General features: G+C 37.2%; 1 protein-coding gene across 3 annotated transcripts in view; it reads right to left on the bottom strand.

Moving 5' to 3' along the window:
* Positions 1–15,767, bottom strand: part of CNOT10 (CCR4-NOT transcription complex subunit 10) — a 32,957-nt gene that overhangs the window by 16,758 nt on the left and 432 nt on the right. For 2 of the 3 annotated variants that reach the window (XM_051612896.1, XM_051612897.1), the window contains exons 2-10: positions 11,095–11,186; positions 7,472–7,633; positions 6,779–6,929; positions 5,685–5,830; positions 4,695–4,781; positions 3,890–3,973; positions 2,782–2,899; positions 826–975; positions 335–537 (exon numbers count right to left, since the gene is read on the bottom strand). In XM_051612896.1, coding sequence (XP_051468856.1) covers positions 335–537; positions 826–975; positions 2,782–2,899; positions 3,890–3,973; positions 4,695–4,781; positions 5,685–5,830; positions 6,779–6,929; positions 7,472–7,633; positions 11,095–11,186 — 1,193 coding nt within the window. Of the gene's footprint in view, positions 1–334; positions 538–825; positions 976–2,781; positions 2,900–3,889; positions 3,974–4,694; positions 4,782–5,684; positions 5,831–6,778; positions 6,930–7,471; positions 7,634–11,094; positions 11,187–11,819; positions 11,954–12,579; positions 13,487–15,767 lie in introns of those variants that run through there. The other variant, XM_051612898.1, reaches the window with a different exon arrangement.

The following is a 15,767-nucleotide window of genomic DNA, read 5'->3' as shown; positions in this document are numbered from 1 at the left end:
ACAAAAACTTGTAACTTATAGTAGAGCTATAACAGCCACTTGACTGCTTTCTCATGTCAATCTTTTGAAAAGCTTACTCAAATTCTTCTGGTTTTAGAAAAGTCAGTTAAAGATTGGGTCTCAAGACACTGCTTCTACAGTAGTTTTCCTCCACCTGTTGCAGCTTCAGATTAAACAGCAACACATATATGTAGAATTAATCTGGACTTAGAGAGGTGTTGCAGTGTCAGGCCTTTAAAATGCATTGTTTAACCCAAGATATTACTTCTTCCTTTCTGATATCAAATGTATTCCATGACTACGATCAAAAGAAGGAATTTGCAAGTCTACTTACCCCCTTATTTGCAGCAATGCAGCATTCTGCTATTCTCAGCCAAAGACGAGGGTTTGAGTGATAAACCTGGACTGCCTCAATGAGGCATTCAAAGGCAGCTAAGGGTCTCCCAATATGCAAGAGCTGAATGCCACAATTGTAGAGTAACTCATACCGTTTGTTAGTCAGTAGCGTGCACATGGGTCTCCCTGAAAATTTTTTACCTGCAAAAAAAGGATAACACAATATTTATTGGATGGACAGGTCAGGAGAGCTGAAAACAAAACTCAAGGAAAAGGAGGGAAGCTGTGGGAAACACCCAAAAACTGCCTTTCATCACAGAAATTCACTAGCCTCCCTCTGGAACTACATTCCTTCCACATCAAAGCTGGTAACAAAGACAAATTAAATGTATTCTTAATAAAGGTTGAAGTACATTAAATGCTAAACAGATATGTTCATTGTCACTTAGGGTAAACGTAATATAATACTATTGAAGTAATAATACTCACCTGGATCTGAGCTACCTGTTCCTAGCTGTGCACACACATTATCATTTTCTTGCAAAGCTTTTTTAAAGTAAAAAATTCCTAAATTGTGCTTTCCCATTGCAAAGTGGATACAGCCAAGATTGTTCCAGAACATACACCTTAAGCATTCACCTGAGAGAAAAACAAAAGACCATTTTCTTAAAGTGAAAAGTGTCATTGAGCCCACAAAATGTTCCCACCACTCTCTCATGGGTTAGCATATTACGGTAATGTATTAAAAATGTTCTTCAGCAAGACATTAATGGATTATGTAGTTACATCCCTGACTCACAAGCATTTTCATAACCTGTACATCTGTATACCACTCTAGTTCTCTTAGACAGTTAACCTGAAATGAACTATATATAAGCAGCCATAGATTTCCAGATCTTATGCATGATACTCCAGAAGAGCCAGGTACCAGGCCAAATTGTCAGCCTGCAAGTTGACATCAATTCTCCTGGACATTTTAATAGCATTTAGCATGCAAGCATGTCACTTTTTCAACAAATGGCTCTGGTAAAAGTGGAAGTTCTGAAATTATATGTTGAAGTTTTATAAAATAAACAAATATATCAACCTAACCATACAAGCAGGAAATGCACCTTCCTTCCTAAATACATCATGTTCAGGTAACACTGTAAGAAGCTTCTTCTAAACAATAAAGGACAGAAAATTAAACTTTTGATGTATCTGCCAGTAATTGAAGTTTTACAGGGTTACCATGATAAAAAAAGAACAAGAAAAAAAAAACCAAAAAACAAACCACAACACACCCTAAAATTCCAAAGAAGCAGACCATTAACATGTTGACCAGACATTATTTTGATCATAACCTAGGAAGACTATTAAGTGAACATGGTATTGTGCAAAAAAAGCTAGTGAAAAAGTTATATGAAAATGTTGAACTTGTATGAGAATTTCAGAAAATCTTAAGTTATAAAAAGAACTTCAAACATAAAAACATAAAATCTGTCAAAAATATAAGTTACAGTAAATTCTAAAAGAAGCATCAAAATAAGCCAGAATAGGCATTTTGGCAAATATTTTTACTGTTTACCATTAAATATATTCGTAAATACAGAAGTTTACGAAATACACTCAGTCTTGTAATTCCCAGGGTCAACTCTGGGACTTCTATGGTCTAATTGAAATCTATGCAGCAATATCTACTAGATAGAAGATTTTAAAGCACTAGAAATTAAGATCACTATCACAAGAACATCGCTGAACAAAGCAGTAGAGAAATGCAGTATGCAAGATGCAAGTCTTTTTTGAAATACAAATTCTCTGCTGACAGATGCCAGCTTTATCTCTGGATTTTTCAATTGATGTTTAAACAGTCAACTAAAACCTCAAATATATTTAAATAATATCACATACAGTGAGTGCATATATGCACAGCGTATGTATTTAGAGTATATAGCTAACTTTCATATCTAAAAAAGTATACACATTCATGTACTGTTTTATCTCTGTGCATGTGTATACACACATACCTTCTAGATATAAAAGTAACTTCAAATGATCTACAATAGAAGTCAAACCTTAACACTCCATAAAACATTTGTTTTTCCCCAGATAATCAATACAACTGCTATCACCTCCTCTCAAGTACAAAATGAAACCTCATTTCTAGATCTAGTATGTTGCCTTTTTTTTTCATGTCTTGATTTAGAGACCCAAATACAAGCCTTGCAAATACTACATTTGCACCTTCACAAATACATTCTCTTAGACATCCACTGCATTTTCCAGAAAGATGTTACATGAAAAACACAACAATGTTAGGTGAAAGATGAAAAACACATCTAGCATAGAAACCTGTGACATTCCAGGCCCTTAAGTAATTATTAATATGCTTAAAATTAACATCAATTAGTAGTCCAATCACACTACAGATGTACATACTTGCAGGATAAAGGCTTTCTATTTTACCTGTTTTCATGAAGCCTGGATGTTCAGCAATGTTTGCACTGTTTAGAAGTTTCACTGCTTTACGATAATTGCCCCTCAAATATTCAAAATTACTTTTAAGAAAGAGAGAAGGAGCTGACTGTGAAGGAGAAAACAACAGTTAATTAAACTCTTGTTTTATGATTTCTACTGCTAGTGTTAAATCACTCCACAAACAGCTTACCCCTGCTGCCATTTATAAAATACATGGGCTTAGGCCTTGACACTTCATGAAGTGGCATTTCTTTGTTGAGCATGTAATTAACCCTCACCTCCTCCAAACTACAAAACTATGCATACCTTTTGTTACTGCTCTACACCCCAACATTATTCTAGAGAATTCTGTCACGGCAATGGCTAAATGCAGAGGATCTTTTTGTTTAAGAGGATCTTTATCCAACCTGCCTTCTAGTACACTCCTCCCCATGCTTCCCTCCCTGCGGAGTTCAACAACTTCCTCCTGGGCTGTGATCTTCCTGGTCTGCCAACAGAGACCTCATGATCCAGAAGGATTTCTGTCAAACTAGCAGCTGTTGAGACTGGCAACAAAAGGGAAGTGCTCTCCTCCCATTCCCTGCTCCTCAGTTAATGTAGAATTTATCTGGGATGGTGGACGCAATTCTGAGTTGAGACCTCCTATATAAAAGAAGAAACTGCTTTCTAGCAAGAGGTAAGCCTCCAAAAATTGTCAACAAAAAGAAAAACCCAAAAAACTGCATAACCCAAGATTAATCTTTCATGAACTGGTTTAAACCACCAATTACATCAGTTTGTAATACTCTTAACATTTATAGTAAACTGAAACATGTTTTGCACTGCTTAATTTATAAACCAAACTGAACTGGTTTTGTATATAGTGTTTGGTTGTTATTTTGACATCATTAATAAAGTGCATTTTTCTTAACAACTCTAAACAGTGCAAATAAGAGAATTCTACACTAATTACACTTGCTGAAAAGAGCTAACAAACCCAGCTGCCTACATAAAGCATTATTTCAGACATCCATCCTCAGTAAGACCATTCTTTGTAAAGACAGTTAGCAACTTCAGTTCAGATCAAAATTAGAAAAACAATAGACTTAATACTTACATTCCCAGCTGTATTCATAACAGATTTGATCTCCCTCTTGCATGCTTTCAGTGACTTCATCTGGATATAGGCTCTCACCTTATACTGTTAAAAAAATGTGTTAAATAAAAACTAGTAACTTGTGCAGGGTTTGCAAGATGAAACATATGTATAAATTTATTACAGAATATTTTATATACATCTTAAAAATAGGCAATAAAAAGCTGTTCAAAAAGCCTTCCTGAAAATGAAATTCTATTCAAACTTGCAACAACAAATTCATAGGCTTCATATTTACAGTAAGCAGATGCACATTTTGTTCAGTGCTGAACAGTTATTCTATATTCCAAATCAGATACTAGCACTTACGACGACAAACTAATTAAACTAACGTAACCTCTTAATCCAGATATTTACCTACTAAACTGAAAACACCAATAAGTAAAAGCTGAAAGAGAAACATTTTGCTTCTTCACTTTTTTTTTTCCCCACAGAACCATACAGTGAAATAAAACCTTAGCTGATTTAGACTGATGGACATCTAACAAATACAAAGTCAGTGCAGCTAACTGCAGTTTAAAAAAAATAATATAATAAACTGCAAGGATTGAAATTAGGGATTTTTTTGTCTTAGGTCAGTTTTTCCTGTACATGGATCTTACAAAAAGGCTGAGTTAAGTCAATTAATTCTTTTGTTTTACAGCATCAAATTCAAAGAGAGAGAGAGTATCACAATTCATGCTGAACCAGATTTGAAGCAGCTGGCACTCAGTTTTAAGAAAAACTCAAACTTATGTTCTTGTATTAATCATAAGCAGATACTTACCTGATGTATCTTAGATTTAGCAACTTCTATTAAAGCTCCACTTTCAGCTTTTTGATTCGAGGAGTCTTTATTTGCATTATTACCTGACTGAGGGTCAAACAAAACAAAAAAAGGGAAGTGTTACTAATAGTAATGTTTTAAATTCAATTTACAGATTATTTCATAAGCTATTTTTATCAATCTCACATGAAGTAAAATAAGCATTTAATAGCCAGAAATACACATGCCAGTAAATACCGTAACTTGGAGCTTAAAAATGAAAATCCAGAAAAACCCCACCAGCCTATGAAGAGCAGAATTCTACAGTAACATTAGTGTTATGCTATATTGCTCTGCTGTTGAGATATTTTAAGAATTCTTTTAGCCAGAAGGATGATATGCACATTCTGGAGCCTCTATTTAATATTTTATTAAATAAAATTACTGTGTACTTTAAGATAAAATGTTTTCTTAAGTGGGACGTTCCATCAACAGAAGAAGACAAAACTGTCCTCTTTTTCATTCCAAGCCACTACTTATTCTAATGATTTTCTCCCAAAAGACACAGACAAAAGATTTCATTTGAAAGTATGCCTCACACTTTTAGATATACTAAGTAAAAAAGCTGCTTGATCTCCCATACTCTACAGAATTGCAATTCCTCTCTGATACTGACTTCTCTTTCAAACTTAGGCTCTCATATGGTCATAATCCAAGACAAACAAGCAAAAATATGTATATTTGACCCTGAAGACAACTGTCTTTCCAATACCAGTTTCTGACATAAAAACCAATTCTCAGCTCCTAGGGCATAAGAGAGAAGGGTGGAAGAGCAGGAATAAACAGCTGTTGCATACAGTTAACTCAGTTACTAACACATATAAATTGCTGTCTGAAGTTACAGGTGATCTAACAGTTTTATAATTTCAAAGTATTTTAAAAAGTAATATTGGATTGAGTTATTGCATACTTCTAGGAAAGACAATGGCATTAATACAATTTTAAAGTTACCTCATTTTTTCCATTCTTGCTGTTATTGTTGCCCTGTGAAATCATTTTTTCCAGAACAGCAAGTAGATGTAAGGCCTTCTCAGCTTGGTAAGTTAGCAGGTATAAGTCTACAAGTAAGAAGCACACAGCCTGGGCAAATTTCTCCTCTGCAGAAAGCAAAGAAGTAAAAATGATTTTACAGCTCTAAAAACAATCCCTCAAAACATGACTGAATTAAAAAAAATTACTATAAAGTGCATCTATGCAACATTATGAGAAAAATAAATAAGAAAAAAAATGCAGACATCTACACAATGTAGACAAACACATACAGTGGAAAAAAAAAATTAATTTAAATGGCATCAGCATAAAACCACAGACTAAAGACAGCTTAACACATATTTCATGTTTATTGATTTTGAGAATTGGTCTAAGCAGATCAGCACCAAAGATCCAGTGTCTAAATAGACAGATAGAGCCGTGTGCATACATAGAATCCCATAGAACTTGAAAGGATTCCATACAAACAGATCTCTGCTTGGCTGGCTTCACAGAGTAATTCCCAAATAGGCATATTGAAAGTGGGGAGGAATTGAAGGAGAAACACAGTAGTGTTTACTTAATTTATTGAGACACACACACCCCTTCAGCCTTGTCACCTCTAAAATTCAACAAGGATTATTATGTTACTTGGTACACTTATGGCAATTCCACAGCTTATAAAAGCTGGAGCAGATACAGTTATGGAAGGCAGATTTTTAAGTTTGTAAGTACCCTGACAAATACAGACCCACCTGTGAAGTTGTATGATTACTCAAAATAATAGATTTTAAATAATGTAATTAGCTTGTACATATTATTTGCATAAATACCTTTTAAAGTTGTAAAAAAAATATTTCAGTTTCATTAAATAGATATATCTGCTGCATGTGTCTGAAGTACCTTCCCTCAAAATTCAATTGTTGGCCATTATATAAGTAAAACATATTCTTCATTCCAAAACCTGTCTAATTTTTTACAACCCTATTGGGCAATTCAGAAAGCACTTGTCTGATAGTGAGAAAGCCTGAATGATCTTTAGTTATTGAATGAAATTAGTCTTTCCATTTACATACCAAAAGGTTCTATAAACTGGTACAGCTTCTCCCCAACTGATATTGCTTCAGTATATTGACGCAGATGATACAAAATAACAGCTTGATTGTAGTACAGCATACTATTTTCAACATCATCTAAACCATCCATCTCTTCAACAGCAGAGTGAACCTGAAAAAAAACCCCACCAAACCCACCTCGTGTCACCACTTTCAATACCTATGATCTTAAAAAGCATCAAATATTTTACAAAATTAAGCCATCTAAAAATAGGTCAGTAAAAATAAAAAGGCAATAAACCTTATTGTTGATCAACATCGAGCCAGTAAAAAAAAAAAATCAACAATTAAATAGAAGCTGTCAGTTGACCAGTAAAGTATCTTTTTCACTTTGCATTTTATATTAAATTACTTCAAACTATTTCCGGTTAAGGAACTTTCTATTGAAACAACGTAGCAGGTCTTTCTACAATTATAATCCCTGGAAAGTTTAACCTTAGGATCAATTTCAATAACAACTAGAAACGTATCTATAAAAGCAGAGTCCTAAATGACAAACAGATTCAGAAGTTTAAAAGTAAATGTTACTTTCTTACTCCTTTATCAAATATAGGAGACAAGGGGCAGAAGTTTTTTTTTTCCTATTTCACTGGAGGATGTAAGCATAAATAACAGTATTCAAAATCAAGTACTTTGTCAATATGTTTGCATTACCTGGTTCTTCAGCTGGTTAAGGGTTTGTCTTAAATTGTCTGTTGTAGTCTGGTTGCTTCTACAGAACTCTGCAACAGCAGTATTCAAAGTTATTTTGTAGTCATCTTTGTTGATGTCTTGAAGGGTATTTAGGTGTTGTAAACAGGCATCATAGTTTCCAGCCTGGAAAGAGCATATATGTCAGAAACATGCATTAGAAGATACAAAGTTTAAACTAACGCACTAGTATAAGTTTTAATGAAAGTATCCTTTGTAAGTTTAGAGAGCAACATAGTATTTTCCTCATCAAGGCAAGTGAAGCAAACTAATGTCTACACACATACTTCATCATTTATACAGATTAATATGCATAAGAAGTAAGCCTTAAAATTGAAGTGACATCCAAACTTCAAGAATAATTTTGTGGAGGGAGGACAAATGGAGTAGTCAATTAATATAAAGAGATGTTTCCACAAAAAGTGTTTTTCTGATTTCTCTTCATCATATTATTTTGAATTTCAAGATTATTTCCTCAGTTTTCATAATCTTTCCCAATAACACGTACATCAAGCAGCTGCAGTTGCTTATGTAAGTCCCAGCCCATCATTTTATGTCCATTGTTCATCTGCAGAGCCTGTGAATTATGACTTAGTCTGTGGAAGTCAGCTTTAGACAGGTTGGAAAAAGAGGGTGTTACTTTCCCAGTACAGGTTTAAATAATATTTTTACAAGTATTAGCTGTTGAATGAAGTATTTGATCACCTAGGCATGTCTAAACAGAAACTAGGACCCAAGCATGATGCTCCTCCAAGGTGTGAATTAATCAAGAAATCCCTCTTTGACCTCAGGAATAGGCAAGGACTTCAGATGGCTCACCTCTTTCTGCTTTCTGTTTTAGTCTGTTCTGTATTTGTGCAGGAGGATTTTAGCAGCATTGGGGAATGAAACAACTCTAGGCTCTTTCAACATTATTAAGCCTAAATGATCCTTCACACTCCACTGTTTAATTCCTGTACATGATAATCAACGACACATCTTTCCTATCAGGATTACTTCCAATCTGGTCAATCAGATATGCAGATTTGTTTCAATCTCTCTCAGTGCTTCACAATCAAAAACTATGCTCTTGAGTACCACAACCACTCTGTACTTCCTCCTACTCTGTAAAGTGTTGTTCCACAGAACTTCTCCTGGGCTCATGCCTAATTACCTCTGTTACGTGAAAAATTACAACAGAGAAGGGCCCTGTGGTCCTTCTGCTTTTCCCCAGAAAAGCTGTCTTTCTGTCACTACTCTCAACAGAGCCATCCCAGTTCCTGCAAGTCTCCTGTGAAAGTTACACAATTTACAGGGAGGTGTAGCAGGACATGGAATGACACTCAGTATTTCCACAACCCTGAGTATTTACAGCATGGGTTGCCTAGTGATCATGTGCATAAACACAGGGACTTGAAACTCAACGGCTGGCATGCTCTTTAATTGAGACAGTTCATCTCCCAATTATTTTCTTTATGTATTCACACTCAGAGCTTCTCTTCAACAGGAACAGCTTTCAGATCACAGCACAAGACTTCTCACCAGAGGTGGACTAAAAACCTTGAACCCTTAAATTCTCAACTTACTGAAAAATAAAATTATGAAAAATGTTTCTGTCTTAGCTCAAACAAGGACATTTTGTGATGTTTTTCCTCAGCCAATGGTCCTTTACTTCACTAGACAGGATCTAGAACATAATACACTATTCTAGTAATTCTATCAAGACTGAAATTAGAAGTGAAATATGATAAAGCAGTATTCATGGCATCCCACAAAGCTATTTACAGCAACTCAATAGCAAGCAAAATTGGCAAACAAGGCACCAGACTAACTCTGATATCTGTCATCACCTCACAACTTCATGAACTTAATGAGTTCTTAAAGAAAAAAATAACGAGATAAACAAGATATGCTGGACCAGTGTAAAACTAAAGATTAAGTCCTCAGCAGATTGAAAGTATTTTGGGCATGTAGATCTGTGGACAAGGTGAAAAAAAGACAATTCTTTCCTGTGCTTTCCACCCTCAGAACCAAATGACAATGAGCAAAACGTTCTTGGAAAAGAGTAACTGAGCTAGAAAGCATTCAAGAAGACCTCAGTGAACATCAGCTGTAGTCAGTTTAAGGACCAACTCCATGTACTTGATGTAACAACATTCCAGACAAACTAAAAGTAATGAGTGAAACATACAAGCAGCAATCTAAAAAGACAGTATTTTGATTCCCCCCCTATCTATTTAACACATCCAGAACTGAATTATGCAAAACATTGTGGAGATACAGATATAGCAATTGAAAGGAAAAGCAGTCATAATTCCTGTCACTTGCTATATGAAATAAAATTAGGAGACTATACAAATAAAGGAGTAAACCAAAACACCTGGTACCTGATTTTTAACACATGCAAACCCAAATATTCCAAGAAACACAAAACAGGTAGTAAACACTGCTCATTGGTGTTGTGTGTTGAAGAATGTATCTTAGTGTAAAGTGACAAAACAGTGCTTTCTGTAAAAGAATACAGCAAGATGCTGTCCTGGTTTGAGCCAGGATGAAGCCGCTTTTCCTTTTACTGATTTTTTTTTTCCTTCAGTAAGCTCTCTTAACTAGCAGTAAGTGTTTCAGCTAGGTCTGATAACACTGGAATGTTTATGTTACTGCTGGGACTCCAAGGTCACATCTTTGCCCTGCCAGCTCAGGCACTACCAGATTTATGACCCCCCTGTAGGAGGCTGAATTAGACAGAAAACAAAATTGGCCAGAGATATTCCATTCCATGTATCTATGTAAGCTCAGAGGAAGGTCAGAGATCACAGAAGACAACTTCCTTCCTGCTTCTTCTTCCCTTCTCTTCCATCCATGGCTGGTGTCCGGGGAGGACTCTGTCCATCCATCACCATCAACCCCCAGGCTTGAGCTCTCCTGACCCTCATCACTCTCCACTTTCTCCAGCAGCAGCTCCGGGACTTTTCGGGACTGCTCACAGCTCAGGAGATGCTGTGGGAGTTGCTGGGGGTGGGAGGAGGTAATAGGAGTTTTGCACATTCCTGAACACATTTGTATATAATTGTACATATTTCCTTTTATCATTAGTGTTTAATTAAAGCTGTCTAGTTTATTTTTCAATCCAGAGAGTCTCTCTCCCCTTCCCTACCTGGGTGGGAGGGGATTGAGAGCATTGTTGTCTGAACTTGAGTCAAACTGTGCCAGATGCTAAAAAGAAAAAGGTTCTTTTAAACCCTTTAACACAACATTTTTAGCTTAAAGTGATTGAATTTTCAGAGAGATCATGCATCTCCAACACTGATAGAGAACAGCAGCCTGCTTCTTCTAAGTAATTCATTAAACAGCTTTTAAGACTACTAAGTTTTGAGAATCAAGATTAAATGTGCTCTTGCACACTTCATTCAAGTATCCCCATCAGTTTTCTCCATCAGAGCAGACAGAAAATGTACGTGCTGCCTTTATAACACAACTAGTGCTACTTTTGACACAATATCCCGTTAATACATTTGCAACAGTGCTGAGAAAACAGGAAAGATAATTATATAAGACCATGTAGCAGTTACGTGGTAAATCAGAAGTCTCCGAGTTTGGCTTTGTCTTACCAGAAAAGCTTGTAACGCGCTGCTCGACAATTCCTTTTCCTGATCAGTAATCCCAGAAGTACTCGCTCCTTCATGTTTCTCAGTACCTTGATCTGTAAAGTGGACAGAAGATTACAAGAAAGTTTGCAAACATCAGGACAGCTGTTCAGTTTAAACATTTTGCTCCTTCCAGTTCTCAGGATCCTCCTGCCAGTAAAAGTAATATTGCTTCCCTGCCACACTAAAACAACTGAAGTTATCCTAAACTCCTAGGGAACTCCTCTGCAAAAAATGTAAACATAATAATCCTAGCTAAATTTCTCTTCTCAATCAATAACCCAAGTCCTGCAAGTTAACTGAGAATGCACACATTTTAGATTTCTCTTTGAAGCTGCAACCACACACTAAGATTACCTTTATTTGCACAAAAATTATCAGCAAAGGCCACACAACATAAAGTTGGGTTAGATGAAAAACCCATACATCCTCTATGCTGCAGCCTAAACAAGCAAGGAAAGATTTAGGGAACAGCATAAAAACCAGCAAACACCGAAACTTCCACACAGCTCCCTGCTTTGGAAGACCAAGTCTCCCTATAAAGAAGAGGCTGCAGATAAACCATCATTGTTAAGAACCACTGACAGACATGATTTATTTTTTAAAAACTCTTTACACTTTTATACTCTTCAATATACCATATCAAATGCTGTCTAGTGATTATACTGCAAGACCTGAGCAAATGCTACCTATTCACTTCTTCAGCCTCACTCCCAGTCTGACAAATCTTTCAATCTTCTCTCTTCAGAGGTAAGCAGCACAGTTTTTTTCTGCATCTTCCTCACATGCTTTGTCCCAGAATCTTCTCCAGTTCTATTATATCCTTTTCCAGATGAAGACAACAAGAACAGCACGTAGCAATTATGAGGGTGACCCCTTTGAGCATTCATAAAGCAATATAACCAGGTTTTAATAGTCTTCACTTTATTTTACATACTATTCCTAACATTTTACCTTTCAGTCACTGCTGAGCACATTTTCCAGAAAGGAGTCTACTGAACCCATTTATAATTATATAATTAAGAATTTAGTGAAGTTGCATTAAAAACCACAATACAGACATTCCATGTCCAAGAAGCTGAAAAAAACCCCACCAAACCCTTCCTTGTACTGAACACAAACTACCAGAAATTAAAAAAACCACAACAGCCAAAAGCACCACACCAGACAGCTTATTTCTAGAAGCACTCAGTTGTGTGCTGGAACATACAGAAATAATTAAATGTTTTTTAAAACAGAGATTTCATAAACCAGCAATGGTTTACATTTTTGCAGAAAATTATTTCTTGAATTTCACAGAGGAAGCTTTGCTCTAACCTACCTTTTGCTATCTTAATATATTAGGTAGGCTTTGTAAATTCAATGTCTTCTTTCTCTTTCCCAGAATTTGCAGATGTAATGAAAACTCAGCTAATTTTGTTTTCACTTTGAACAAATGAAAACACTTACCTGTGAGCTTCACTGCAAAATCCATTCCCCATCACCACCAACAAATTTGGATCATCAAGATGCTAATGAAGTTAGGATTTTAAAATATCAACAATCTCACACCCACAAATTACAAAGTAACCCACTGTGACAAAATTAAGGATTCAGCAATTTCAGTACTCTGTTGGGATGGATTCTCAGGGGATACAGAACTGCATGCACCTGCTATAAAATCTGACTGTGTGTAAGGCATTGATCAACATGCTTGCACTACCTTTTCCTTGAAAGGGAAAGGCAGGAGACAAAGTTAAAACATAAAAAAAAGCTCAGATGTGCCCAGGTTTTCTGCAGCAAATGAGGAAAGGAACAAGAAGTATCTGTCCTTCAAGCTAAATATAGATCTGATTTCTGCTCTAAATCTTGTGGTTATACAACTGAACAGAAAGCTATCACTCTCTATGGATCCCCTCATCCTTTCATGCTAACTGTTAGCATTACCTGCTTCACTTGCTCAGCATGTCTTTCAGATTCTGCTAGTAAAAGTAACCCCAGTGCAAAGACTCTCAAACTTTTGAAGCTCATAACACTCAGTCTGATCAAGAGGCTAGCAGAGTGCCATCAACTGCAGAGGGCATTACCGATTAGTGCCACTGTATTCGAGTTTGTAAAACAAGCATCTCAGCTGAAGCTGGGCTTATGGAAGTCTGAATCCTACAGTAAAACGTCTTCAGTTAAGTGAAAAATAAACCAATGAGATCATTGTCTAAGTTGTATCATAAAAATACCACTCATATAGCTGTTTTGTGTATTTCCTAGGGAAAAATCAGGGCAGGTCTGCAGATTTTACTGTCTCTAGGTCTGCTGGTAGGTAAAAAACCAAACCAAAACAAAAACACCACACCTAGGGACTGCTTCAAGCAAAACCAGAGCTGTCCCCTCTCCTATAGTCAGTTTTATGGCTGAAATCTGATTAACTGCACCTATTATGACTCAGTAAACAAAGCAAGTTTGCAAAACCTGAACTGAAAGCTTATGGAGAAAGAACAGAACTGAAGTCCAGCTGATGTAGCTTTCAGCACAGCTCTTTCCTTTGGAAAAAACAACACAACCACCAAACAATACTTTGGCTACTCTCTACCCTTTTTGCCCAAATACACTTGAAACCTGTTAAAGACCTAAAGGCCATTCTAAGCTACTGTAATTGTGCCACTCTTATTTAGACCAGGATCTGCTGCTTCAGTTAATCATTATTATCAAAAGACCTCATAGGCAGGAGTCACCCAAAAGCTAGCTGGCCCAAGATACCAAAAACCCCCTGCATCTCCACTTAAACAGGGGGAGGAAAAAAAAAGTACCCTTGCTCTCTTGGCTGCAAATGGCTATTAAGAGCTTGCAAATAAAACTATTATTTCCATATTTCTTGAGGCACTGGAAAATGAAACAGGTAGGTGCACTGTACCCTGGCAAAACATGCAGCATGCCACTGTGATCATCTACTGATCCTTGGCACTCTTGTTGAAGCATATGCTCTGGGTGACACACAGCACGGCAGGTCCTATCCACACAGTAGCTGCGATTATCAGTTGAAATATCTGAAACAGCACAGATTCTCTGCTTTACAAATTACAGGACTCGATCTATCTCCGCAAATTGTATTTACACGTGGACTTGTTTAACTTTTCATTTTCTCTAACTTTCACCAGTACAAAACAACCCTAAAACTAATACACGTCAGGCTTGTGATAGGGGTAAAATACGCAACCTGAAAATAGATGAAAAATTCAGCTGCTCGGATTTTGATCTGAGGAAAGCTGCTACGCTGAGTTTTAAGTTAAACAAGGAAGTCAGGGAATTCTCTTCCCAGTTAGCAAGCCTGGGGCTGAGAAGCAGAAACATTGTGTCACAGAGGCTTGTTTGCTTTACACAAGCAGGCAGTTGCTCCTACCAGAAAGTTACATCAGGGTGGACAGCAGACCTTTGGGAAAACTGTCTTCAGGACAGAAGAACAAGCAAAAGCATTAGACTGCCACCTGAAAAGGGAGATTGCTCACCTTATCAGCTTCTGCCACAACAACATAAAAGCAATGAGAAGCCACACCTCCCACATACACATACCCAGACACCTGGAGAGTGACTGCAATCACTGCAAACTGCAAACCTTCTCACACCCCTTATCCATACCTCCAAGGCCTGTGGCTCCTGAGCCCTCTTGCTCCTCAGCCCTCTAAATTACATCCTGCGTGAACTGTGCTGTTGAATAGCAGAGCATCTCTGGAATTATTATTTTTTTTAATTTCCAAACTCTACAGGCAGGGGGATAATAATCCGTTCCTCGTAAGTGAAGGAATCTGTCACATGACTCCTGCTCTGAAAGTATTTGAAGGGCATGAAGACCAGCCAGAACGTTCAGCCTTTTTAAGAAAATAACAAGTTTGGGTGCCAGTATTACATTTTTTTATGAAGCACTGCACTACTAGTATAAATGTAATAGACCACTTCAAACCCACACACTTCTCAGCGGGAAGTCATTTGTAACTCACTGCTCTGAGCAATGCAGTATGTAGAACACCTTGCCACAGCTCACGTCTTTGATTAATTTGGGCATGTACTTTCCTTTTAAGCAAGTACAAGGAAAAAGGACCTTCAAGACTTTGGATAGTTTGCTGCACATAATTCAGTACAGTGTACTCATTTTTCCCCACAGTCTTTTTCAGACGGTGAGGAGTTTCGTATTTAGCACGCAGAGAAAAGCATGCTTGAGGCTTTTTAAAATAAGGGTCCCACCACATAAAACCAACCGAAAAAACAAAGTAGATCCCTTTAGCTTTTCTCCACATCGCCCTCTTCCCCGTCCCCACTGAGCTGCCATCCGAGGGAAGGGGCTTTCTCCACAACCAAGACTTGTAGCATGAAGGGTGGTCTTCACCGAGACGGACGAGCAGTAGCTTGCCAACGCTAAGGAGCTACCCAGCGGCTGCACTTGAGACTCATTCCGAGTGTTTACCAGAAGATGATTTATTTATTAATCTCGGTGACTTCTCTCTACAGGGTCTGTTCAGGCCTGAGCTTTGGGGCAGACCCGCTTACCGCTAGAACCAAAGCGGCAGTTCAGAGGGAACCAGGCTGAGCTCCGGGGATCAGGAGGCAACACGAAGCGGCTCAAACCTCCCCAGCGCCACCCGAACACGCCAGTTTTAACAAATTAACCC

This window comes from Apus apus, chromosome 2, assembly GCF_020740795.1.
Source record: "Apus apus isolate bApuApu2 chromosome 2, bApuApu2.pri.cur, whole genome shotgun sequence".
Lineage (NCBI taxonomy): Eukaryota > Metazoa > Chordata > Aves > Apodiformes > Apodidae > Apus > Apus apus.
Note: the sequence above shows the minus strand (reverse complement) of the source record. Positions and strands in the feature narration are given on the sequence as shown.